Source organism: Podarcis vaucheri (assembly GCF_965113315.1).
Source record: "Podarcis vaucheri genome assembly, chromosome: 7".
Taxonomy (NCBI): Eukaryota; Metazoa; Chordata; class Lepidosauria; order Squamata; family Lacertidae; genus Podarcis; species Podarcis vaucheri.
Window position 1 is genome coordinate 80,384,772 of NC_138765.1, and position 25,062 is coordinate 80,409,833.

At 46.5% G+C, this 25,062-nt stretch overlaps 1 protein-coding gene across 5 annotated transcripts in view; it reads left to right on the forward strand.

The window, feature by feature from the left end:
* DISP3 (dispatched RND transporter family member 3) overlaps positions 1 to 24,130 on the forward strand; it is an 88,186-nt gene extending 64,056 nt beyond the window's left edge. For 4 of the 5 annotated variants that reach the window (XM_082229792.1, XM_082229793.1, XM_082229790.1 and 1 more), the window contains exons 10-21: positions 982 to 1,143; positions 3,180 to 3,305; positions 4,493 to 4,632; positions 6,530 to 6,711; positions 8,435 to 8,565; positions 15,747 to 15,922; positions 17,179 to 17,305; positions 18,932 to 19,077; positions 20,813 to 20,972; positions 21,661 to 21,774; positions 21,961 to 22,127; positions 23,638 to 24,130. In XM_082229792.1, the coding sequence (XP_082085918.1) occupies positions 982 to 1,143; positions 3,180 to 3,305; positions 4,493 to 4,632; positions 6,530 to 6,711; positions 8,435 to 8,565; positions 15,747 to 15,922; positions 17,179 to 17,305; positions 18,932 to 19,077; positions 20,813 to 20,972; positions 21,661 to 21,774; positions 21,961 to 22,127; positions 23,638 to 24,000 (1,994 nt within the window). In that variant the 3' untranslated portion in view covers positions 24,001 to 24,130. The remainder of the gene's footprint in view (positions 1 to 981; positions 1,144 to 3,179; positions 3,306 to 4,492; positions 4,633 to 6,529; positions 6,712 to 8,434; positions 8,566 to 15,746; positions 15,923 to 17,178; positions 17,306 to 18,931; positions 19,078 to 20,812; positions 20,973 to 21,660; positions 21,775 to 21,960; positions 22,128 to 23,637) is intronic. The other variant, XM_082229791.1, reaches the window with a different exon arrangement.
* The last annotated feature ends 932 nt before the right edge of the window (positions 24,131 to 25,062 follow it).

The following is a 25,062-nucleotide window of genomic DNA, read 5'->3' on the forward strand; positions in this document are numbered from 1 at the left end:
ATCCTTTCACAGAGTCTAAGACAAGGACTTCCGGAATATTAGCTTTGTTTTGCCATCCTAGGCTTCATCAGTAGAACAGGCTCTAGGTAATGCAAATAAATACAATATTGTAATCTCTCACATTTTTACAGCAAAATTAATATAATAAAACATAAACAACTGTACATACCATATGTAATATTACAGGATAGTGTATCTTATAGCATAGTTGTGGTTGCAGTAAGCAACGATATAAGCAGGATTATATGGGCAAGCACAATATTGGTTTGAGTAACAGGTGTTGGCAATCCACACATACAAAATTTCTTTCTTAAAGTGACCCATATGGCACAACAGAGGTAAAGCAATCCATGCTCAGATGTAATACATGTAAGGGGTAAAGGGACCCCTGACCATTAGGTCCAGTCGTGGTCGACTCTGGGGTTGCAGCACTCATCTCGCTTTATTGGCTGAGGGAGCCATCTTCCGGGTCATGTGGCCAGCATGACTAAGCCACTTCTGGCGAACCAGAGCAGCGCACGGAAACGCCGTTTACCTTCCCGCCGGAGCAGTACCTATTTATCTACTTGCACTGGTGTGCTTTCAAACTGCTAGGTTGGCAGGAGCTGGGACCGAGCAACGGGAGCTCACCCCGCCGCAGGGATTCGAACCACCGACCTTCTGATCGGCAAGCCCTAGGCTCTGTGGTTTAACCCACAGCGCCACCCGGGTCCCACTGAATATATGTAAACTCATACATAAATGTAATCTATTTTCAGATCTAAAGTAATAGCAGTGCACAGATACAAAATTTGTTTTTCAAAGTAATCCACAGAGGTAAAACAAACTTAGCCCATGCTCAGGTGTTCTACATATAAACATTAGTACACAGTCACAAAAAGCAGCTATAATGCTGACATTGTTCCTGTGCGGAAGTGGGATGCGAGGTGAGAAGATGCTGGCACGGTCCATCTTTGACCCTCTCTCTCTTTCTTCCTTCAGGGCTCTTCCTCTCCGTTCTTCTTCTGTCCGTCTTCTTCGCCAGCCGCCTCCGCCCAGCAAGCCGGGCTCCCCTTCTCTTCAGGCCTGACACCAACATCCAGGTCCTGCTGGACCTAAAGTACAACCTGAGCGCTGAGGGCATCTCCTGCGTCACCTGCTCAGGTGAGTTGGGCCTCTTGGCTGGAGACCCAGCTGTGTTCGGAGCTTGCTGGTCAACAGAGAGCCATCCTTCCTGGAGATCCCAGGATGGCTGCTTCCATGTTGAAGCAAAATAGTACCACTCTGCTTTTCCATTCAGTGTTTTTATTTTATTTTATTTATGTTTTCCCCCCTTTTTTATTTCCATGCTTATTACATACAAAAAAAGGGGAACAATACTGAAAAGGGGGTACAACTTAAGAGGGGAGGAAAAGGGAAAGAAAATGAAATTTACACAATCTGTTATTAAGACAAAAATTATGACAAAAATTGTGATTACAATTTCATGTTACAATAAAAATAAAAAAAATCGTCATCTTTTATACCCGACTTCCCATTTATTCCTTAATTCTTTTTACATAAATTTACTGCCATATCAAAATACTATTTTTTTATGTTAATATTTTCACAATTTATAAATGTTTATATTTATATAAGCAATTAATAAAAACTGCTGGGATCACTCAAAAGCTGCTACAGATTTTAACATGGTATAATTTTCATATGTTCTGAAGGCCTCCCATTTTGATACAAATTCAATTCTCGGTTTATTTTTTTTATTCCATCCAGTGTTTTTAAGGGGGCTTGGGTGGGAAGGGGGCCTGCATGAGTTGGAGAGCACAGCCTTGCACCCATAGCTGGATTTTATGGGGCAAGATTGTGTTTTGGAGCTGGTTGTGTTGCAGAACTCGCATCAAATTGTGGGAGAAGTCACTATGACTTTGGCTCCTATCAGCCTCTCCCAAGATCATGATCAAAGGGTGAAAGAAACTCCTCCCCAGTGTGGTGTAATGGTTAGAGCAGTGTTTCCCAAACTGGGGTCGCTGGCTGTTTTTGAAATACAACTCCCACTGGGTTCGAGTGTCAGGCAAAGGAGTGGGAGACCAAGGTTCGAATTCATGCTCCCTTGTGAAGCTGCCTGGGTGACCTTGGGCCAGTCACCGCCTCTCAGCCTAACAGGGTTGATTAAATGAGTTGGGAAGAGCCACCTTGAGCTCCTTGGAGAAATAAATAAGTACCGTATTTTTTGCTCTATAAGACTCACTTTTTTCCTCCTAAAAAGTAAGGGGAAATGTGTGTGCATCTTATGGAGCGAATGCAGGCTGTGCAGCCATCCCAGAAGCCAGAACAGCAGGGATTGCTGCTTTCACTGCGCAGCAATCCCTCTTGTTGTTCTGGCTTCTGAGATTCAGAATATTTTTTTTCTTGTTTTCCTCCTCCAAAAAATAGGTGCGTCTTGTGGTCTGGTGCGTCTTATAGAGTGAAAAATACGGTACATAGGAAGGCGAAGGGCCATAGCTACCCTCTGCTTCTCAATGTGTATTGTATTGTCTTATGTACTGTGGCTTGCCATTTTATTGATTACAGTTTAGATATTATTGTAACTGTTGAGTAAATTTCTGTTTAACTTTTATGTGTTGATATTATTTTATACTATTCTAATGACTGTTGAATGTTTAGGTTTTTTTATGTAGGCTGTCTATTTTAAAGCTATGTTTTACTATCACATTTTTGTATTGCAGTAGATTGTTATCAGATGTACATTTTTTGTTTCTTCAGCTTGTAAACCACCTTGAGTATTGTAAGATAGAAAGGCGGTATACAAATTAATAATAAGAATAAGAATAAGAATAAATAAATAGCTCAGTGGTTAGAACATCTGCTCTGCATGCAGAAGTTTAAAGCCCAATGTCTCCAGAATTGGGATAAGGCTCCCTGCCTGAAGCCCCAAAGAGTCGCTGCCAGTCAGAGTAGTCAATACTGAAGGGCCAGTGGCCTCACTTTGTATAGGGCAGCTTCGGATGTTCCTGTGTCTTAAGGGAAGGGCTGTCGCTCAATGGCAGAGTACAAGGTACCCATGCAAATGGCCCCAGGTTTGATCCCTGTGACTTCCAGGTGGGATTGGGATAAGAGTTCAAGATGGTGGGGGGCTGGCCAGCCTAGTTGTCCTCCTCTTGATGCTGGAGATCCTTTTGTCCCTGACTAACGTTGTGTGACAGGCTTGTTTCAGGAAAAACCCCGTAATTTGCAGAATAACATCCGCACCTCTCTGGAGAAGAAGAAGAGGGGATCTGGCCTTGTGTGGGGTAGCCGAGGAAGCACTGCAGGGGATGGAATGGTACAAGGTGAGTTAACCCTGCTCTTCAGCCGCAAAAGTGCCCAAAGCAGCTCATATAAGATTAATAGAAACAGGGCAATCTAAAAGTCACCACACAAAAGGAAAGAGAGGGGAGGAGGGAAGAGGAAAAGATGCAAACATAGACACCATTTCTTTATCTCAGGTTGTCCTCTCGCTGGGTACATCTTGGATTGAGAAATGTAATATAGTGGTACTTCGGGTTAAGTACTTCATTTGTTCCGGAGGTCTGTTCTTAACCTGAAACTGGGGCCTCCCGCTGCCGCCGCACCGCCAGAGCACGATTTTTGTTCTCATCCTGAAGCAAAGTTCTTAACCCGAGGTACTATTTCTGGGTTAGCAGAGTCTGTAACCTGAAGTGTCTGTAACCTGAAGCATCTGTAACCCAAGGTACCACTGTAGTCTTTTCGTACCTCTGGTTGGGGCTGATAAGGAGTTGTAGTCCAAAACATGTGGAAGACACCAGGTTTGTGAAGGCTGTATAAGCCTTCTATTTTTCTGCATGGGTCATTGATTTAGGCTTGCGTGAAGGCAAGCTCAGAACAAATACTCATACAGAGATGGGACAGGCAGCCTCTTCCTCTTGCCGGTGTCACACCTCTGCATGTGGAATGATTTGAACCATTCTATCGCCGGTCACACCCACACATACATTTAAAGCATGATGCTTCCTCCAAAGACTGATGGGAGCTATAGTTGACCCCTCACAGAGCTGCCACTTAACAAAATACAGTTCCTAGGATTCTTCGGGGTGGTGGTGGGGAAGCCATGTGACTTAAATGTGCTTTGGATTCATGACGTGGCTAAGATATTCCACATGGAAAAGGAACGGATTTGACAATCCACCCCACCCAGTGACAGAATGTGATCAATAGCTTAGTCATGCTGGCCACATGACCCAGAAGCTGTATGCCAGCTCCCTCAGCCAATAAAGCAAGATGAGCGCTGCAACCCCAGAGTCGGTCACGACTGGACCTAATGGTCAGGGGTCCCTTTACCTTTACGTTTAACCCCCAAAAAACAATGGTTTTCTCTTAGTCCTCATCTGGCACCCAAGTCTGGGAAGGTCTAGAAGGCTCGTCTAGCCAAATTGTTTGGGGTGATGTTGAGGGCGAAGTCCGGCTGGTGGGTGGGTTTTTCAGGGCTCCCTCAGGCTGACTGTACCATGTTCTGCAGCAGACCCCCAGGGAACAGTCTACATCTTCAAATCCAAAGGCAAAGGGCGGCCAGTGGTCTACAGATTCTCTCTCAATGCCACCGTCCCAGCGCCATGGCAGACGGTGTCAGCAGGAGACGGGGACATCCCCTCTTTCCTGGTGAGTTTCCAGAGCACCTATCGATTACCCGTGTGGCTGAGACGCAATGCTTTCATTAATGCATCTCCATGCAGGGCAGGGAAGGCCGTGATATGGGGAACGTCTCTGGGGTAAACGCATAGGATTTCCTTCCGCCCCCTCCGGAGTCCTGTTGCAAGATGTGAGACTGGTTTTATTTGTATATTATTAGTACTTGTCTGATAGCACTCTCCTGGTATGCCCCGCAGAGGACCTTAAGGTCCATGAATAATCATAGTTTAGAGGTCCCGGGCCCTAAGGAAGTATTATCCACCAGGGCCAGAGCCTTCTCAGTGATGGCTCCGACCTGGTGGAATGCTCTGTCCCATGAGACCAGGGCCCTGCAGGATTTAACTTCCTTCCACACGGCCTGTAAGACAGAGCTATTCCGCCTGGCTTTCAATTTGACCTTAGCCTGATCTTTTATTCCCCTTCCTTTTCCTCCCCCTCCCATTTTTATAAAGATTACCCACTCTGGGATCCCACAGCTAATTCTCCCCTGGTCTCCTTGCTGGCCCAAACAGGACTAATTTAGCCAGCTAGCCCAGGTGATCATCTAATGTTTATTGGATGGATTTCCCCCCTAAATTGATTTTTGAATTCTGAATTTATTGTTATTCACATTTTATACGGTATTTTATGCTGCTTTTTTGTTGCATCAATTAAGTGTTTTAAATTTGTTGTCAGCCACCCTGAGACCGAGAAGGGCGGGGTATAAAAAAAATAAAATATTTATTATTTATTATAAGGTTCCCTGTTTAGGGCAGGAGAGGGGAACGTTTGTCCCTCCCAACATCACTAAACTACATTTGGCCTCACCCACTGCTATCTTATGGAATTTGCAGGAATTTTTTTCCTGTTTAGGGAAGTTTTTAATGTTTTTATTTATTTATTTATTTATTATTTAATATTCTGTTGGGAGCTGCCCAGAGTGGCTGGGGAAACCCAGCCAGATGGGTGGGGTATAAATATTATTATTATTATTATTATTATTATTATTATTATTATTATTATTAGAATCGTAGAGTTGGAAGGTACCCAGAGGGTCATCTAGCCCAACCCCCTGTCATGCAGGAATCTCCGCAAAAGAATCTCCGACAGATGGCCCAACCAGCCTCTGTTCAAAAGGAAAGGGAGTCTTGCCATCCGAAAGTCATTCCTAATGTCTAGTCCTTGCAATTTGCATCCATTGGTTACTGGTTAGAGGAACTGGGCTTGTGCAATAGTTTTAGCACGCAATCTGGTGGGGGGGGTGTACACAGCAAGCCTTTATCTCCTGGTATGCCCAGCGGAGGACCTTAAGGTCCACAAATGACAACATTTTGGAGGTCCTAGGTCACAAGGTGGTTAGATTGGTCTCAACTAGGGCCAGGGCCTTTTCCGTACTGGCCCCGACTTGGTGGAACACTCTGTCACAAGAGACCAGGGCCCTGCAGGACTTGACATCTTTCCGCAAGGCCTGCAAGACAGAGCTGTTGTGCCTGGCCTTTGGTTTGGACTCAGTCTGACCCTTATGTTTTCCCTCCCCTTATGGTTTTGATCCATGGGCTACTTTTAAAATGAGGCTGCATTTTAAATTGCATTTTAACCTGTATTTTAAATTGGTTTTATTATTATTATTATTAGTAGTAGTAGTAGTAGTAGTAGTAGTATTACTATGTTTTTACTGTAACTTTAATGGTGTTAGCCGCCCTGAGCCCGGCTCTGGCCAGGGAGGGCGGGGTATAAATAAAATTTATTATTATCATCTAGTTGCCACTTCATGCAGGGGAAAGTGTGTGATGCTAATATCTCTCTCTTCTTTTTTTTACGTCCCATTTTCCTCGGCTCCGAGACATGTGTTAGTGAAGTCTTCTGTTTTCATTAATCCATTGCTTAGGTGTATAGAGTTCCTTACGGTAACTTCACCAAGAGGCTGACCGCTTGTATGTCCACAGTAGGGCATGTCCAACAGACGGGCCCCAAGAAGTGGATGGTGACCACCTTGTCGTGCGACGCCAAGAGAGGGTGGAAATTCGACTTCAGTTTCTACGTGGCTGCAAAGGAACAGCAACGCACGAGGTAAAAGCCCCTTGACTAAACTCTGACATGGGTTAGAATAGACCAGGAGGGTCATCTAGTTCATGGGTGGGCAAACTACTGTTTATTTTTCCCTATTTGAACTATAACGTGGTGATTTTCTTGAGTCAAAACGAGAGTACCCCTAAACTTTATTTTAGAAAAAGAGCACTGCTAATACCAGTCATCCAAATACAGTGGTGCCTCGCAAGACGAAATTAATTCGTTCCGTGAATTTTTTCGTCTAGCGAATTTTTCGTCTTGCGAAGCACGGTTTCCCATTGGAATGCATTGAAAATCAATTAATGCGTTCCTATGGTCAAAAAAAGTCCAAACAAAGCCAAATTTGGTACAACAAGAGTTTATTAAGTGCTCTTTAAAGTCAGACATACTGTAAAGAGCATTTCAAAATTCAAACCCAGAATTTTTTTTTAAAAAACAGCAGAGTGGCCCAATGGTCACAGAAAATCATAAAAATGCAGGGGGAAAAACCACCAGCTTCCAGATTCTTGCAACCCCCTCCCCAACTGTTCCCCCAGCCACCCAGCACACAGAAATTCAAATCCAGATTTTTTTAAAAAAACCAGCAGAGTGGCCCAATGGTCACAGAAAATCATAAAAATGCAGAAAAAAACACACAAGCTTCCAGATTCTTGCAAACCCCTTCCCCACACCAAGTCCTTGAATTCCAAACACCCCAACCCAAAATCCAAAACCCCCCAAAAAAGTTTTAAAAGCTTAACTTACCAAATGGCTGCAAAAGAAGTTTTGGAAAAGCTTCAAAAATCACCAAAGTCTTTAAAAACCTCAAAAAAGGCTACTATGTAAACTGCGTTCTATGAGTTGCTCCTCGAAGTCAAGTCGCAACTGTATTAACGGTGTAAAGAAAAAGGAAACAAACTTGCAAGACGTTTTCGTCTTGCGAAGCAAGCCCATAGGGAAATTCGTCTTGCGAAGCAGCTCAAAAACGGAAAACCCTTTCGTCTAGCGAGTTTTCCGTCTTGCGAGGCATTCGTCTTGCGGGGCACCACTGTACTGAATTATATGATTTAGGTGCCGCCAACCCCATGTGCTAGAATTGATGGTTTGATGCTTTTCTTTATTTCTGCGTTCCAAAATCTTATTAATTTAAATTGCTTTCCAATCAAAATAATAATCCCTTATACAACAGCTGCAACACAGTTGTACCTCTTGTTACGTCAGTCTCCGGTTGCGTTTCTTCAGGATACGAACATGGCCAACCTGGAAGTGTATACTGCAAAAACAGACAGACCTCAGTGTAACACTCAAAACGGAAGTGTGCCACTCAAATCGGAAGCGTATCACTCAAAATGGAGCACGTTCGGCTTCTGGAAAATGTTCGCAAACCGGAACACTTACTTCCGGGTTTGCAGTGTTTGGGTTCCAAGTTGTTTGAGTTCCAATGCATTTGAGAACCAGGGTACCACTGTATAATCCCATAGAACCCCATAGAAAAGTGGCAAAATATGAGTGGCAAAATATTGACAAGTCAGGACATTCACCATCCTTTGTTGTCCTATTGGCAGACGATTTACCTGTTGGCCTCTGCTGTCAAAGCTGCAAAATCTGGGTCAACTCTCTGGGAGGAGGAGATCCAGACATTGAAACTGTTCTGGCATGTCCCTGAATCCCCAAGGGATGAGTGTGATGTTCTGTAGCGCTCGTATTGATTGTCCAGCTTCATTACTCTCTTTCCTTCTTCTAGGAAGCTCTACTTTGCCCAGTCCCACAAGCCCCCTTACCACGGCCGAGTCTGCATGGCTCCACCTGGCTGCCTCCTTAGTTCCAGCCCCGATGGACCAAACAAAGGCTTCTTGTACGTGCCGAGCGAGAAAGGTGAGATGAAGTGGGATTTGTGTGGCTTCGATAAGAACATCAGAAAAAGCCCCATTGGAGCAGGTCAGTGGGTCATCTAGTCTAGCATCTTCTCAGATGTCTGTGGGAAAGCTGCAAGCAGAATACAATCACATGAGCCCTCTCCCCTCTGACCCTGGAGATAGAGCTTCTTCTTCTTCCTTCTTTGGCGATCCCTTGTAGCCGAGTAAGATTGTCTTCCCTAAACACGGTCTTAACCGTGAGTCCATAAGTGACTGTGGAGACCAATTCTGGAGCCACATGTCCTTCTACAGTGGGGACATAGGTTTCTGGGCGGGAGTTGATCACGGTGAGGATTTGCCAAGCGTGCCTTCCTCTTAGCACGTTTCTCCCTTGCGTCCTGAGTTTGAGTGTCTTCAAAGTCCATGACACTTTGAGTAAAGGCTGTTCTCCAATTAGAGCGCTCACAGGCAAGTGTTTCCCAGTTGTCCCGCTGGGAGAGATCATCAGGGGGGTTGGGCTGGGTCATCTGAGTATGCAGATGACACCCAGCTCTACCTCTCCTTTAAATCAGAACCAGTGAAGGCGGTGAAGGTCATAGAATCATAGAATCATAGAGTTGGAAGAGACCACAAGGGCCATCGAGTCCAACCCGCTGCCAAGCAGGAAACACCATCAGAGCACTCCTGACATATGGTTGTCAAGCCTCTGCTTAAAGACCTCCAAAGTAGGAGACTCCACCACACTCCTTGGCAGCAAATTCCACTGTCGAACAGCTCTTACTGTCAGGAAGTTCTTCCTAATGTTTAGGGTGGAATCTTCTTTCTTGTAGTTTGGATCCATTGCTCCGTGTCCGCTTCTCTGGAGCAGCAGAAAACAACCTTTCTCCCTCCTCTATATGACATCCTTCTATATATTTGAACATGGCTATCATATCACCCCTTAACCTCCTCTTCTCCAGGCTAAACATGCCCAGCTCCCTTAGCCGTTCCTCATAAGGCATCGTTTCCAGGCCTTTGACCATTTTGGTTGCCCTCCTCTGGACACGTTCCAGTTTGTCAGTGTCCTTCTTGAACTGTGGTGCCCAGAACTGGACACAGTACTCCAGGTGAGGTCTGACCAGAGCAGAATACAGTGGCACTATTACTTCCCTTGATCTAGATGCTATACTCCTATTGATGCAGCCCAGAATTGCATTGGCTTTTTTAGCTGCCGCGTCACACTGTTGGCGCATGTCAAGTTTGTGGTCAACCAAGACTCCTAGATCCTTTTCACATGTACTGCTCTCAAGCCAGGTGTCACCCATCTTGTATTTGTGCCTCTCATTTTTTTTGCCCAAGTGCAATACTTTACATTTCTCCCTGTTAAAGTTCATCTTGTTTGTTTCGGCCCAGTTCTCTAATCTGTCAAGGTCGTGTTGAAGTGTGATCCTGTCCTCTGGGGTGTTAGCCACCCCTCCCAGTCTGGTGTCATCTGCAAATTTGATCAGGATGCCCTTGAGTCCATCATCCAAGTCGTTGATAAAGATGTTGAATAAGACCGGGCCCAAGACAGAACCCTGTGGCACCCCACTAGTCACTCTTCTCCAGGATGAAGAGGAACCATTGATGAGCACCCTTTGGGTTCGGTCAGTCAGCCAGTTACAAATCCACTGAGTGGTAGCATAGTCAAGACCGCAGTTTACCAGCTGTGTGAGTGCCTGGAGGCTGTTGGAGGATGGATGGCGGCTAACAGATTGAGGCTGAATCCTGACAAGACAGAAGTACTGTTTTGGGGGGACAGGGGGCGGGCGGGTGTGGGGGATTCACTGGTCCTGAATGGGGTAACTGTGCCCCTGAAGGACCAGGTGCGCAGCCTGGGAGTCATTTTGGACTCACAGCTGTCCATGGAGGCACAGGTTAATTCTGTGTCCAGGGCAGCTGTCTGTCAGCTCCACCTGGTACGCAGGCTAAGACCCTACCTGCCCGCGGACTGTCTTGCCAGAGTGGTGCATGCTCTAGTTATCTCCCGCTTGGACTACTGCAACGCGCTCTACGTGGGGCTACCTTTGAAGGTGACCCAGAAACTGCTAGACTGGTGACTGGGAGTGGCCGCCGGGACCACATAACACCGGTTCTGAGAGATCTGCATTGGCTCCCAGTATGTTTCCGAGCACAATTCAAAGTGTTGGTGCTGACCTTTAAAGCCCTAAATGGCCTTGGTCCAGTATACCTGAAGGAGTGTCTCCATCCCCATCGTTCAGCCCGGACACTGAGATCCAGCGCCGAGAAGTAAGGTTACAGGGAACCAGGCAGAGGGCCTTCTCGGTAGTGGCGCCTGCCCTGTGGAACACCCTCCCAGCAGATGTCAAAGCAATAAACAACTATTTTACTTTTAAAAGTCATCTGAAGGCAGCCCTCTTTAGGGAAGTTTTTAATGTTTGGTGCTGTACTGTTTTTAATATTCAGTTGGAAGCTGCCCAGAGTGGCTGGGGAAACCCAGCCAGATGGGCGGGGTATAAATAATAAATTATTATTATTATTATTATTATTATTATTATTATTATTATTATTATTATCCGTGTTTATACCACATTTTAGATTTGCCTTGAGAGTGTCTTTAAACCTCTTTTGTTGACCACCAGCATTACGCTTTCCATTTTAAAGTTTGGAATAGAGCAGTTGCTTTGGAAGATGATAATCAGGCATCCGCACAACATGACCAGTCCAATGAAGTTGATGTTGAAGAATTATTGCTTCAACACTGGGGATCTTTGCTTCTTCCAATTCCAGCAGTTCTTCTGTATTCCCAAGTGATGATTCCCTATAGATTTACTTAATCCTATTTTAATGCCATCTACACTGGTAACATCAGTTCCCTCAAAGGATCAGCATGTTTCTTGGTCACAGCTCTGGCTTATCAACCAGCTACAAAACCTCCCCTTCCCTCTTTCCTGACTCCTTCTTCCCATCCTGAGCAGGCAAGGAGTAGCAGGACCATGATCCATCAAGGGCAATTCAGCAAATGCCTTAAATCACCTTTGTGCAATTGACACAGCCTCAATTTGTTGCCAGAGTTGAGCCACATTAGATTATCGCAATAACCTGCAGTTTCATAAGAGTATATATTTAAAGCAGGGGGTTAAATGAGTAAATTAAGTTAATTTAGATAGGCGGAAAATATTAAAAATAAATTTAAGGAACCGCAGAAAGAGGGGGAAGGAAGTCAAGTTCTGAAATGTTAAAATGATTGGGAAATTATTGAAATGTATACAACTGAAAATCATAAATAAAAAATGTGCCAAGCCACATTGGATTGACTCAGAAATGAAACAGAACTCTCTCTCTTTTTTAAAGACCTCACCAGAGGTCTTTAGCCTGGTTATTTTTCTGAAGCCCAATCTCACGGTTGCAAAGGCCACATTTCAAAGTGTTTCTCCTGACCTTTTGAAAGTGCTAAGTGGTTTGGTACTTGGTTATCCGGAGGAACACCTATGTTCCTGTAAACCTGTGTAGACCTTAAGATTGGTCCCGGGAGCTGTGCCCTTTTCCTTCCATCATGTTTTGCAAAAGCGTCAGACTGATAGATACCAGACTGGCCTTTTTGGGGGTGGCCCCCAGGCTGGTGGAATTCCCTCCCGTGGGATCTGCTTCATGTCGCTGCTGCTCTGGATGTTTTTTAAATGGGCCCTGCAGATTCACTTGCTTCCAGGGCAAACCTAACAAGGGATTGGTGGAGTCTCAGATTCACTGGCACATCCAAAGTCTTGCTGACCTCAGGAAGAAGTTGGAAGGCATATTTTGTTTCCTTTTTTTTGCTGCATCAGATCCATGCTGTTGCAAGTGAGGGAGCTGAGGATCGGGCCCCTCAGGGGAGCCTCAAAACGTTGCACCCAGCAAAACCCTGCTTCTGCATATTGAGGGGCTTTCCGCTGGCTACCCTCCATGAGAGAACCCCTGGCAGTAGCAACTCACCTGCCAGGATGGAGCCTGAGATTTCCACCACCACCAGTTCTACTTATCTCTGTTGTGCAGCCTTCGAAGGATGGTGGAGAAACTGCATCCTGGAAAGAGAGACAGATAAAGCATTTGTTTTCATTCGACTCAGATAGCCCTTGCAGTGAAGCTGTCATTGGCTTCGAATCCTGACGGCTGTCCACTGTCAGAAGCAGGAAATGCTTCTGAATACAGTGGTACCTTGGTTTAAAAACAGCTTCATTTATTAGCACCTTATAGACCAAGTAAGGTTGTTCTGGTATAAGCTTTCGTGTGCATGCACACTTCTTCAGATGCACATGACAGCTTGTTGTTGTTGTTGCTTAGTCGTTCAGTCGTGCCCAACTCTTCGTGACCCCATGGACCAGAGCACACCAGGCACTCCTGTCTTCCACTGCCTCCCGCAGTTTGGTCAAACTCATGCTGGTAGCTTCAAGAACACTCGTCCAACCATCTCGTCCTCTGTTGTTCCCTGCTCCTTGTGCCCTCCATCTTTCCCAACATCAGGGTCTTTTCCAGGGAGTCTTCTCTTCTCATGAGGAGGCCAAAGTCTTGGAGCCTCAGCTTCAGATCTGTCCTTCCAGTGAGCACTCAGGGCTGATTTCCTTAAGAATGGATAGGTTTGATCTTCTTGCAGTCCATGGGACTCTCAAGAGTCTCCTCCAGCACCAGCATTCAAAAGCATCAATTCTTCGGCGATCAGCCTTCTTTATGGTCCAGCTCTCACTTCCATACATCACTACTGGGAAAACCATAGCTTTAAATATACGGACCTTTGTTGGCAAGGTGATGTCTCTGCTTTTTACCAGAACAAACCTACTTGGTCTTACAGGTAGGCTACCTAAGGCCCAATTGCCACAAGCGGCCCACAGGGGTCGTTTAACCGGCCCCTGAACCAAGCTACCTGCTCGGTGAGTCCCCACGTGCTGTTCTAAACCGGCACAGCACGGGGACTTGCTTCCACGGTGCTGGAAATTGCATCTGTGCAGACACAGAAGCCGGAAATTGTGGCTGTGAGCGTGCAATCTGGCCCATGAAGGGATCTCCACTGGAGTGAACCGGCCCAGGTGAGGTAAACCTTGCTGACCCCTGGTCTATAAAGTGCTACTGGATAATTCTTTTTTATTTATTTATTTTGACTGCGTCAGACCATCACAGCTACCTACCTGAGCTTATTTTATGAACAACTTGGATTAAGAACACCGCAAACCCAGAAGTAGGTGTTTTGGTTTGTGAACTTTACCTTGGAAGCAGAACATGTTTCTCTTCCAGTTGAGTGTGTGTGTAAATTGACTCCCCCGCTGCTATTGTAGCACCCTGCTTGTGGTTAACGCTTAGCTGGAATGAAATATTAAATGCAGCAATAGAGAAATTAAAATAATAATTTATTTGTCAGACAAATAAATGATAGGCACAGTGGTATATGGTTACCAAAAGCTCTGCCTCCTCCAGCCCTGATGGCCAGCACTTATATTTCCTCAGCCCAGCCCCCTTGCTCCTCCTTTGGCTGCCTCTGTCCAATCAGCCTGGTTGAAATTCCTATTGGCTGTTTGCTAGAACCAATCATAAAAGATACACCCATTTCCTATTACCTTTTATGGGAGACAAAGAGCTATATTTCCTTCTATCCATAAATGGCAGACAAGTAGCCATATATCTTACATTTGCCTCGACAAGGCACCTTAATTACCAGATCACCTTTTGCCCTATTGCCCTATTGCCCTATTGCCCTATTCACTCCAAAACAGATGGCTAAAACAGATGGCTCATGGTTTTAAATTTTATCTTAAACAGAGATCTTGGGTTCACCTTCTCACACACCATCAATGAAATAAGAATCCAACATAAGAATCTAACATTTCTTACTTTCTAATCCTTTGCATAATTACATTGCACCAATATATTTCATACATTAACATATATAGCTTTTTAGAAGAAAAGGAACTTAGTAAAAACAGTTTCAAAAAAAAGCCTCTTCAGTTTACAACCCCCCTTTCCCAGCCAGCTGCTGTTCCTATTAGCTCTTGCTGTTCCTATTAGCTCTTGCCCTTTAACCTTATGAAAATATGGCTCGAGTCTTCTGTTAAACAATAAATCTTACTATTTACCAACTCTTAATCAGTGCTTTTGCAGCTTGATTGTACTCTGTAATTTGTATGGTCAGTATGACCTTTGCTCCCAGCCTGTAATTTCCTTCTACAACTTTGAGGTACTGCTATAAATCAGGGGGGCCCTGTTCAAGAGGATAAACAAGTGCCAAAGTCCTTAGCCAGCTGCTTCATGCCTGGCATGAAACATACAGGCATTTGCAAATGTATCTTTAAGCTCATTTTAAAATGCAGGTCTTGATCAGATGCCTCACTATGGGAAAGCACATTTTGGTTTAAGAACACTTTGGATTAAGAACGGACTTCTGGAACAGATTAAGTTCATAAACCAAGGTACCACTGTATTAGTTGCTGGGAACTGCAGGAGGGGGGAGGGTTCTTGTGCTGCAAACAGGCATCTGGTTGGCCACTGTGAGAACAGGCTACGTGAGGCTACCTTTGAAGGTGACCCAGAAATTGCAACTAATCCAGAATGCGGCAGCTAGACTGGTGACTGGGAGTGGCTGCCGAGACCACATAACATTGGTTCTGAAAGACCTACATTGGCTCCCAGTATGTTTCCGAGCACAATTCAAAGTGTTGGTGCTGACCTTGAAAGCCCTAAATGGCCTTGGCCCAGTATACCTGAAGGATCGTCTCCACCCCCATTATTCAGCCCAGACACTGAGGTCCAGCTCTGAGGGCCTTCTGGCGGTTCCCTCACTGCGAGAAGTGAGATTACAGTGAACCAGGCAGAGGGCCTTCTTGGTAGTGGTGCCCGCCCTGTGGAACACCCTCCCATCAGATGTCAAAGAAATAAACATCTCTCTGAATTTTAAAAAATGTCTGAAGGCAACCCTGTTTAGGGATGTTTTTAATGTTTGATATTTTATCGTGTTTTTAATATTCTGTTGGGAGCTGCCCAGAGTGGCTGGGGAAACCCAGCCAGATGGGCAGGGTATAAATAACAAATTATTATTATTATTATTATTATTATTATTATTATTAGGATGCTAGACCAGATGGGTCTTTGGTCTGGCCCAGCTACCAGGCTCTTCATACGTTCTTAAGTTTAAACAAAGCAAACAATCCTCAACAAGATCCTAATCTCAGCCTTTCTCCTGTACATCTTCTCCTCCAGCCTCCCCTAAAGTCAAGTTGTCCGTCACTTCTGGATTCAACCCTTGCGGGAACGCTAGCTGCGGGAAACCGGCGGTGCGCCCCCTAGTGGACACGGGAGCCATGGTCTTTGTGGTGTTCGGGATCCTAGGGGTGAACCGCTCCCGGCGCATGGACAACCACGTCATCGGAGACATGGTACACCTGCCTTCTTGCTCAGGGTGGGAGGGTTTGGAGGGATGCAAGACCCTTTCTGATCTCCCTAGATTAGTTGTCTGCTGCTACAAGGGACCAGGCTAGAACAAGTGGGTTGCAAATGCAGAGAAGAAGATGAACCAGGGCAGCGAGGGATGGTGGGAATCGCAGTCCAATATCCCTGCAGAGCTTCTGAAGCTGCCTGGCGACGCCCCAGGGGATGGAAACTGGGAACTGCTGCATGCAAAACAGATACTCTTAAAGAAGAAAATACAGTTATAAATGGGGAAACCAGTGAAATTTCTAAAATCTTACTAGAAGCAGAGGATCAAGAAGATCAGTTAAAAGAGATGTGGGAAAAGGAGACAACAGGGCAAATAGATCAAAGCTGAGGGGAAATATGGGAGAAACGTACGTTGAAAATGTTTATAAGACTAAAAGAAAATTATTATAAATTAATTTGGAGGTGGTATTTAACGCCAGTCAAATAAACAAGGAATATTTGGTGTTATGTTGGAGGGGGTGCCGGGAAACAGGGAATTACGTTCACATGTGGTGGAGGTGTAAATATGTACAATATTTTTTTGGGCAAAGGGTGTTTAAGGACCTAACAGAAATCACTGGGTTAAAACTGACCGAAAGTCCAGAGGGTAGCATTATTATCAATTTATGATGGGGTGGAAGATTCGCAGGCTAGGAAGGACTTGCTCGCAAATTTATTGATGGCTGCATGAATTATGATAGCCAGGAAGTGGAAGGGGCAAGCAGAATATAAAATGGAAGGGTGGTATAAAGAGGTGTGGGATATAGTTGTTAATGATAAATTAACATGTGCCATTAATGGAAGACAAGGAATATGCTGGAGAAATTATTTCCAGGAGATGTGGAAGGTGTTTGTAGAATTTGTACTGCTAAAACAGAAAGGGGTCAAACCAACGCAAGAGGTGTTGAAATTTTGGGAGGTTGGATAGTTCCAATGGAAAGGTCTCGGTGGTGGGGTGCACATTTTGATTCTTATTTATTTATGGTTATTACTTTGTAAAAAACCCCAGATTCTCTGCCCCTGAGCTCACCAGCCATTTTGCATGGGATGCTGCCATCGTACCATTTCCTGCACTGCAGATCCCGTACAGGGCTGAGGGTCAGTCTGGATGACACACACACCCCGGGGTGCCCTTTCCAGCAGCGTCTCTGTTTTCCTGACTTGATCCCATTGCCTCATGTGTTTGTCTCTTTCTGTTTGTGTCTCCTTGTGAAAGGGCAGCGTCATCTATGATGACGGCTTCGACCTCTTCAAAGAGATTGGCAACCTGTGCAGGATCTGCAAAGCTATTGCCGGCAACGTGGAGCTGGTCAAGCCGGGAGGAGCCCAGTGCCTGCCCTCAGGTATGTCGACTCCTCTTCCAGTGTTGTAGCCCACCATTTGGAGTAGAGGGTCTTTGTTATCACGGAGGTATGCAGGGCCAACAGAAAAGGGGAGGGAGCCAGTGGATACTACTGGGGTCCAGGGTCCGGCTACCTTGCCTATGCTTCTGTCCTTCTCGGTAGTCTCAAGTGAGGATAGCTCAGTCGGTAGAGCAGGAAACTCTTAAACTCAGGGTTGTGGGTTTGATCCCCACGTTGAACAAAAGGATTTATTCGTTTCAGGGGGTTGGACTAAATTTAGACCCTTGTAAAGTAAAGGTAAAGGGACCCCTGACCGTTAGGTCCAGTCGTGGCCGACTCTGGGGTTGCGGCGCTCATCTCGCTCTATAGACCGAGGGAGCCGGCGTACAGCTTCCGGGTCATGTGGCCAGCATGACTAAGCCACTTCTGGCGAACCAGAGCAGCATATAGAAACGCCGTTTACCTTCCTGTCGGAGCGGTACCTATTTATCTACTTGCACTTTGACGTGCTTTCGAACTGCTAGGTTGGCAGGAGCAGGGACTGAGCAACAGGAGCTCACCCCGTCGCAGGGATTTGAACCGCCAACCTTCTGATCAGCAAGTCCTAGGCTCTGTGGTTTAACCCACAGCGCCACCCGCGCCCCTTAGTGGTCCCTTGTGGTCTCTTCCAATTCTGCGATTCTATGATCGTTTGCCCAATTGCTTGTGACATCCATTGTAAAATCGGTGAATTTCAAAGAAAATAATAATGCATACTGTCAGCAGGGAACTGCCATCGGCTCAGGGGGGAGAGGGGGAAAGCCAGGTGGATTACAGAGAGCCCCCAAAGATCGTGGGAAGCAGCTCCTCCCCAGTGGAGGAAAGTAACCACGCCTCCAGTGGAGAGGAGCTTCAGGGCTCGGAGGAGGCGAGGCGGTGCCAGGACACCTTGCCTGGGCAAAGCGGGGAGGAGAGAGGTCATCCGTTACCCATGCCCTCCTTGCGCAGTAAGCTTCCGCGCCGAGAGGGGAGGCGGAGACTGGGTGTCAAGAAACTACTCTGCTGGGGAAGGTTTAAGGACCGCCCACTCATGGATTCTGCCAGTGAATGAGCCAGCCACGGGAGAGTGGCGCTCTGGACAGATAAAGTTTATTTTGGCATCAAAAGCAAGGCTTCACAGCCGAGGAGGGAGGCATTTGCCTGCTTGCTCTCGAGCAACCCCTTGGAAACCTAACACATACATATCATTTTTATTTCCAAATGTTTATTCCTAGATAGATAGATAGATAGATAGATGATAGACAGATAGATGATAGATATTTATAATGCTCAGTGCATGCACAATTCTGAGTAACGCCTTGCTAACATGCCACAAGCCAGGATCAGGCCAATGACCCATCTAGTTCCGGCATCCTGTTCTCACAGTGGCCAACTGGATGCCTGTGGGAAACCGACAAGCAGGATTCGAACACAAGAGCAACTCTCCACTCCTGCAGTTTCCAGGAACTGGTATTTACTGCCTCCAATGTTCAAGTTAGAAAACAGCCAAACAGGGTTAGCAGCCATCAAAAGCCTTACCATGATGGTTATGTATTCTGGGTTGCACAAAAAGGAACCATACATCTATCTATCCCCCTGTCTTTCTAGGATACAGTATCTCCACTGTCCTTCAGATGCTGCACCCAGAATGCAAGAATCTTCCTGAGCCAAACCTCCTTCCTGGACAGCTCTCCCACGGGGCAGTGGGGGTGAAGGAAGGCAAAGTCCTATGGATCTCCATGGCCTTCGAGTCGGTGAGGACTCCCCACCCAAATTCTGTCACCCCCGTTGCAGCTGCTTTGGATTTTGAGCCAGCTGAGCTATATACTCAGAGTAGACTCCTTGAAATAAATGGACCTGTCTGTGAACTTCAGTTGGGTCTACTCTGAGCAGGACAAGCACTGATGACAACCTTCTGTTCTTTTGTGTACTCCTTTGTGTGTGTTATTGTCATTGCAATTCTACTCAATATCGAATCAGAGCAGAATTCCAATGTATAATTAGCCAAATAAAAACTTGAACATGTTGCAGGATCCCCCCAAATAGACCAGAGGCAATTGTATTTCATCCAGCAGAGCTTTACTGCTACAGAAGGCAAATGAGCATAATGGTCACAAACCCAATAAATTCAGGATTGAATCTGTCCATAAGAAATCCAGTTGTAGCAGACTTAAACTTATAATAACTTATAATAAGTCTAAACCTTAACACTAAGTATGTACAGAACACCACATAAGAAGGAAGAGAGATAGAAAGAGAAAGGGAAACCTAGGCTCCTTCTGGCCTTACTTTTATAGTCAGCATGACTTTGACAGAAGAGATAAGAGAATCAGTTTAAGCCAGCTGTAATCAGTTTCTCTAAATAACCCAAACATCAGGAACCTTTCAGAACCGTCTTGAATTAGGTAGAATAGGAAAGATCTCTACACGTCAGATCAATACTTTCTGCACTAAGAAAGTTATCCCCAACTGCTTCATCTTTTGAGTTCTACAAGTTTCTAGCTCTCATTGGGTAAGGGAGACATAGTCACCAGATTTCAGGGCACAGAGCCACTCTATGCCTCATGGGTGCCTTGAACAAAGAAAAGGAAGGAAGGAAGACTATATGAATAGCACAAAATATGTGAGTAACGAAAAACCCCTCCACCATCATTGCAGATACAGTCACCAATAGTGCATGCATCTTAAGCCAAACATCTAAGCCCTTCAGATGTCCAGATAGATCCCCACAGGAAACTGGCATCCATTAGGAAGGAGTTCACAGTTGCAAAATTGATGCAACTTCAGACCAAAAAGAATATATCGCAGGCTCACAGCATGTACTTCAGCGGGGCGTCCTTAGCATCATTGGACAGTGACTTCTATAAAAATATTGTCCAGTATACCGTATTTTTCGCTCCATAGGACGCACTTTTTCCGCTCCATAAATTAAGGGGAAATGTATGTGCGTCCTATGGAGCGAATGCAGGCTCCTTGGCTTCAGCAATAGCAACGCGAAGCCTCCGAAGCGCAGAGGGAGCGCTCCCTCTGCGCTCCGGAGGCTTCGCGTTGCTTTCGCTGAAGCCTGGAGAGCAAGAGGGGTCGGTGCGCACCAACCCCTCTCGCTCTCCAGGCTTCAGGGATAGCCGCCTGAAGCCTCTGGAGTGCAGCGGGAGGTCCCGCTGCGCTCCGGAGGCTTCGGGTTCCTTTTGCTTAAGCCGGGAGAGCAAGACGCTCCTGGCTTCAGCAGAGAGGGAGAGCTGCGCAGCGCCCCTTCAGTGAAGTGGGAGGAGAAATGGAAGGGGCTCCGTTTCTCCTGCCGCTTTGCTGAAGGGGCGCTGAGCAGAGAGGGGGAGATTTTTTTTTTCTTGTGTCCTATGGTCGGGTGCGTCCTATAGAGCAAAAAATACGGCATTTGAAATGTTGATTTCTGCTGGATCGATCTCAGTTCGGAGTCTAACAAGGCAGACCCTGAGGACTGAAGTGGGAACCTCTTTCTGTCTCTCTCAGACTACCTACAAAGGGAAGTCGTCCTTTCAAACCTACTCTGACTATCTCAAGTGGGAAACTTTCCTCCAGGATCAGCTCCAGCAGTTCCCCGAAGGCTCAGCTCTACGCCGGGGCTTCCAGACCTGTGAGCACTGGAAACAGATCTTCATGGAGATCATAGGTAAGTGGCTTTTTTTGCCTCCGTCTCCTGTTCAAGGAGCCATTTGGAGAACCAGGGATGGCTGTGAATGGGGTCAATGGCAGCAAATTGGGAGCATCCATTTGCTGCAGACACTGTGAATTGAGAGTGATTTGCATGTCCCAGTACGTTTCCGAGCACAATTCAAAGTGTTGGTGCTGGCCTTTAAAGCCCTAAATGGCCTCGGTCCAGTATACCTGAAGGAGCGTCTCCACCCCCATTGTTCTGCCCGGAGACTGAGGTCCAGCTCCAAGGGCCTTCTGGCAGTTCCCTCGCTGCGAGAAGCCAAGTTACAGGGAACCAGGCAGAGGGCCTTCTCGGTAGTGGCGCCCACCCTGTGGAACGCCCTCCCATCAGATGTCAAAGAGAAAAATAACTACCAAACTTTTAGAAGACATCTGAAGGCGGCCTTGTTTAGGGAAGCTTTTAATGTTTAACAGACCACTGTGTTTTAATACTTTGTTGGAAGTAGCCCAAAGTGGCTGGGGAAACCCAGCCAGATGGGTGGGGTATAAATAATATATTACTACTACTACTACTACTACTACCACTACTATTATTAAGCAGATGCTCTGCCACTTGAGCTACAGCCCTCCCTGCACTTGTTTGGACAAACAGTTTGTGTGCATGTTTTAAACATAATAAATAAAATCTCCCCCCCCCTTTCCAGGTGTGCAGAGTGCCCTGTATGGTCTCATCCTCTCCCTCGTGATTTGTGTTGCTGCTGTTGCAATCTTTACCACACACGTGCTCCTCCTGCTTTCTGTGCTGCTCACCATTTTAGGTAGGTACCTAGTTGTGATTTTGAAACTTTGGATTCCTGAGAATGTGGGAACCTGCCTGATTGGACTATCTGTCCATTTGACCCAGTATTGTCTGCTCTGACTGGCAGCAGCTCTCCAGCTAGACCTTCCTAATGTTCATAGTAAACTTTCATTTCATTACCTCTGTGTGTGTGTCCTCCCTGCAGGGGTCGTATGCTTAGTAGTGACCATCATGTATTTGTCCGGCTGGGAAATGGGCGCAGTGGAGGCCATCTCCCTCTCCATCCTCGTCGGCTCCTCTGTGGACTATTGCGTCCATCTTGTGGAAGGCTTCCTTCTGGCAGGAGAGAACCTGCCGCTTCACCTGGCAGAGGTAGGATAGCTGTCCTTTTTTCAATAAATAAATAAATATTTTTTCTTGATTTGATGACAACAAATGGTGCAAATCTCAAGACTATAGATTACAGTGGTACCTCAGGTTACATACGCTTCAAGTTACATACGCTTCAGGTTACACACTCCGCTAACCTAGAAATAGTGCTTCAGATTAAGAACTTTGCTTCAGGATAAGAACAGAAATTGGGCTCCGGCGGTGCAGCGGCAGCAGGAGGCCCCATTAGCTAAAGTAGTGCTTCAGGTTAAGAACAGTTTCAGGTTAAGTACAGACCTTCGGAACGAATTAAGTACTTAACCCAAGGTACCACTGTACTCCAATGTGCTCTGTGTGGGGCATCCCTCGCACTTGGTCCAGAAGCTGCAGTTGGTGCAAAATGCTGAAGGAGTGAGACCCTCTTGCCCTGGTTCACTACTGGGACAAATTCAAGGTTTGGCTATTAGTATAAGGTAAAGGTAAAGGCACCCCTGACCATTAGGTCCAGTCGTGGCCAACTCTGGGGTTGCGGCGCTCATCTCGCTTTATTGGCCGAGGGAGCCGGCGTACAGCTTCCGGGTCATGTGGCCAGCATGACTAAGCCGCTTCTGGCAAACCAGAGCAGTGCACGGGAACACCGTTTACCTTCCCACCGGAGCGGTACCTATTTATCTACTTGCACTTTGACGTGCTTTCGAACTGCTAGGTTTTAAATGGAGTTTTAAACTTTGGAACTCTCTGCCCCTTGATACACAAGTAGGTACCTGCTCGAAAAAGCGTTATCGTTTGGACAAACCTATCCAGATGTTTAGCTGGGACTACTGCAATGCACTCTACGTGGGGCTACCTTTGAAGGTGACGTAGAAACTACAACTGATACAGAATGAGGCAACTAGAGTGGTGACTGGGAGCAGCTGCCGAGACCACATAACACTGGTCCTCAAATACCTGCCTTGGCTCTCAATATGTTTCCGAGCACAATTCAAAGTGTTGGTGCTTACCTTTAAAGCCCTAAACGGCCTCGGCCCAGTATACCTGAAGGAGCGTCTCCACCCCCATCGTTCAGCCTGGACACCAAGGTCCAGCACCAAGGGCCTTCTGGCGGTTCCCTCCCTGCGAGAAGCAACATTACAGAGAACCAGGCAAAGGGCCTTCTCAGTAATGGCACCCGCCCTGTGGAACGCCCTCCCATCAGATGTCAAGGAAACAAACAACTATCTGACTTTTAGAAGACCTCTGAAGGCAGCCCTGTTTAGGGAAGTTTTTAATACTTGATGTTTTATCGTGCTTTTAGTATTCTGTTGGGAGCTGCCCAGAGTGACTGGGGAAACCCAGCCAGATGGGTGGGATATAAATAATAAATTGTTGTTGTCGTTGTCGTCGATGCAATTTGACAGCAAGTTTAAATCTGGCTTTGGTCTTCCGTTGTTTTAGCTTTAGCTCAATGTTGACACTTTTATCTTCTTTTGTAACACACTTCTCTCCCCCGCCCCCTTGTGTTTCCTCCTTTCAGGACCCCAACTCCAGCCGCCAGTGGAGGACGATCGAGGCGGTCAGCCATGTGGGCGTAGCTATCGTTTCCAGCGCCATCACCACCGTCATGGCCACCATCCCCCTCTTCTTCTGCATCATCGCCCCCTTTGCCAAGTTCGGCAAGATCGTGGCCCTCAACACGGGGGTCTCCATCGTGTACACGCTGACTGTGAGCACCGCCCTGCTGAGCATCATGGGGCCCCCCTCTTTCACCCGCAGCCGGACTTCCTTCCTGAAGGCCCTGGCAGGGGTGCTGGTGGCCATCGGGGTGGGGCTGTGCCTTTGCCTGGTCCTGCTCAGAAGCGGATTCAAGATCCCCCTGCCCAATGGGACAGTCCTATAGTTCCATGTTTCCCCAATGGCCTCTTTGTATATTGTTTTTTCTTCTCCCCCCAAACTGGATTTTCCCACAGGAGTCCTGGAAGATGTCCAGGGATGCTTTCAATTACAGTCCTCACTTGCCGTTTCTGGGATGTCTCTTGTGTCCCCAAGAGTCTTGCTCTTACTGTGGGTTAAGGGTGCAGGGATGGTGGGCAGCACCCGGGTCAGATTTCTCCAACCCTGCAGGACTCCGACTCCCATCAGCACCAGCCAGGGCTGGTGGGCGTTTGCTTCGATTTGTGGCATTTGTGCCTCACCTTTTCTCCAAAAAGCTCAGGGCGGCATACACAGTTCTCCTCCTCATCATTTAATCCTCACAATGACCCTGCGAGGTAGGTAGGTTAGGCCAAGAGTGAGCAACTGGCCCAAGGCCACCCAGCAAGCTTCGTAGCTGAGGAGTTGGGGGCGGGGACCAGAAATTTCATTTTATAATGTACAGTGGTACCTCTAGATACGAACGGGATCCGTTCTGGAGCCCTGTTCAAATCTAGAGGTAAACGTAACTAGCGATGGCACATCTGTGCAGGTGTGCGTCGCTTTTTGCTGCATCTGCGCATACGCGTGATGTCATTTTGAGCGTCTGCACATGCGCAAGCGGCAAAACCCTGAAGTAATGCGCTCCATTACTTCTGGGTTGCCGCGGATCGCAGCTCGAACACGCTCAACTCAAAGCGTCTTCAACCCGAGGTATGACTGTATGTCAAACAGAGAGAACAGCTGCAACAACAGATGGGAATCAAAGGACAAAAAGCGAAACTATGAAACAGACACGTAGGATGAGTACAGTTGTACAAGGGTTAAAATAACAACTCCAAATAAAGTGGTACCTCGGGTTACAGACGCTTCAGGTTACAGACTCCGCTAACACAGAAATAGAACCACAGGTTAAGAACTTTGCTTCAGGGTGAGAACAGAAATCGTACGGCGGTGGCGCTGCAGCAGCAGGAGGCCCCATTAGCTAAAGTGGTGCCTCAGGTTAAGAATGGACCTCCAGAACGAATTAAGTTCTTAACCCGAAGTACCA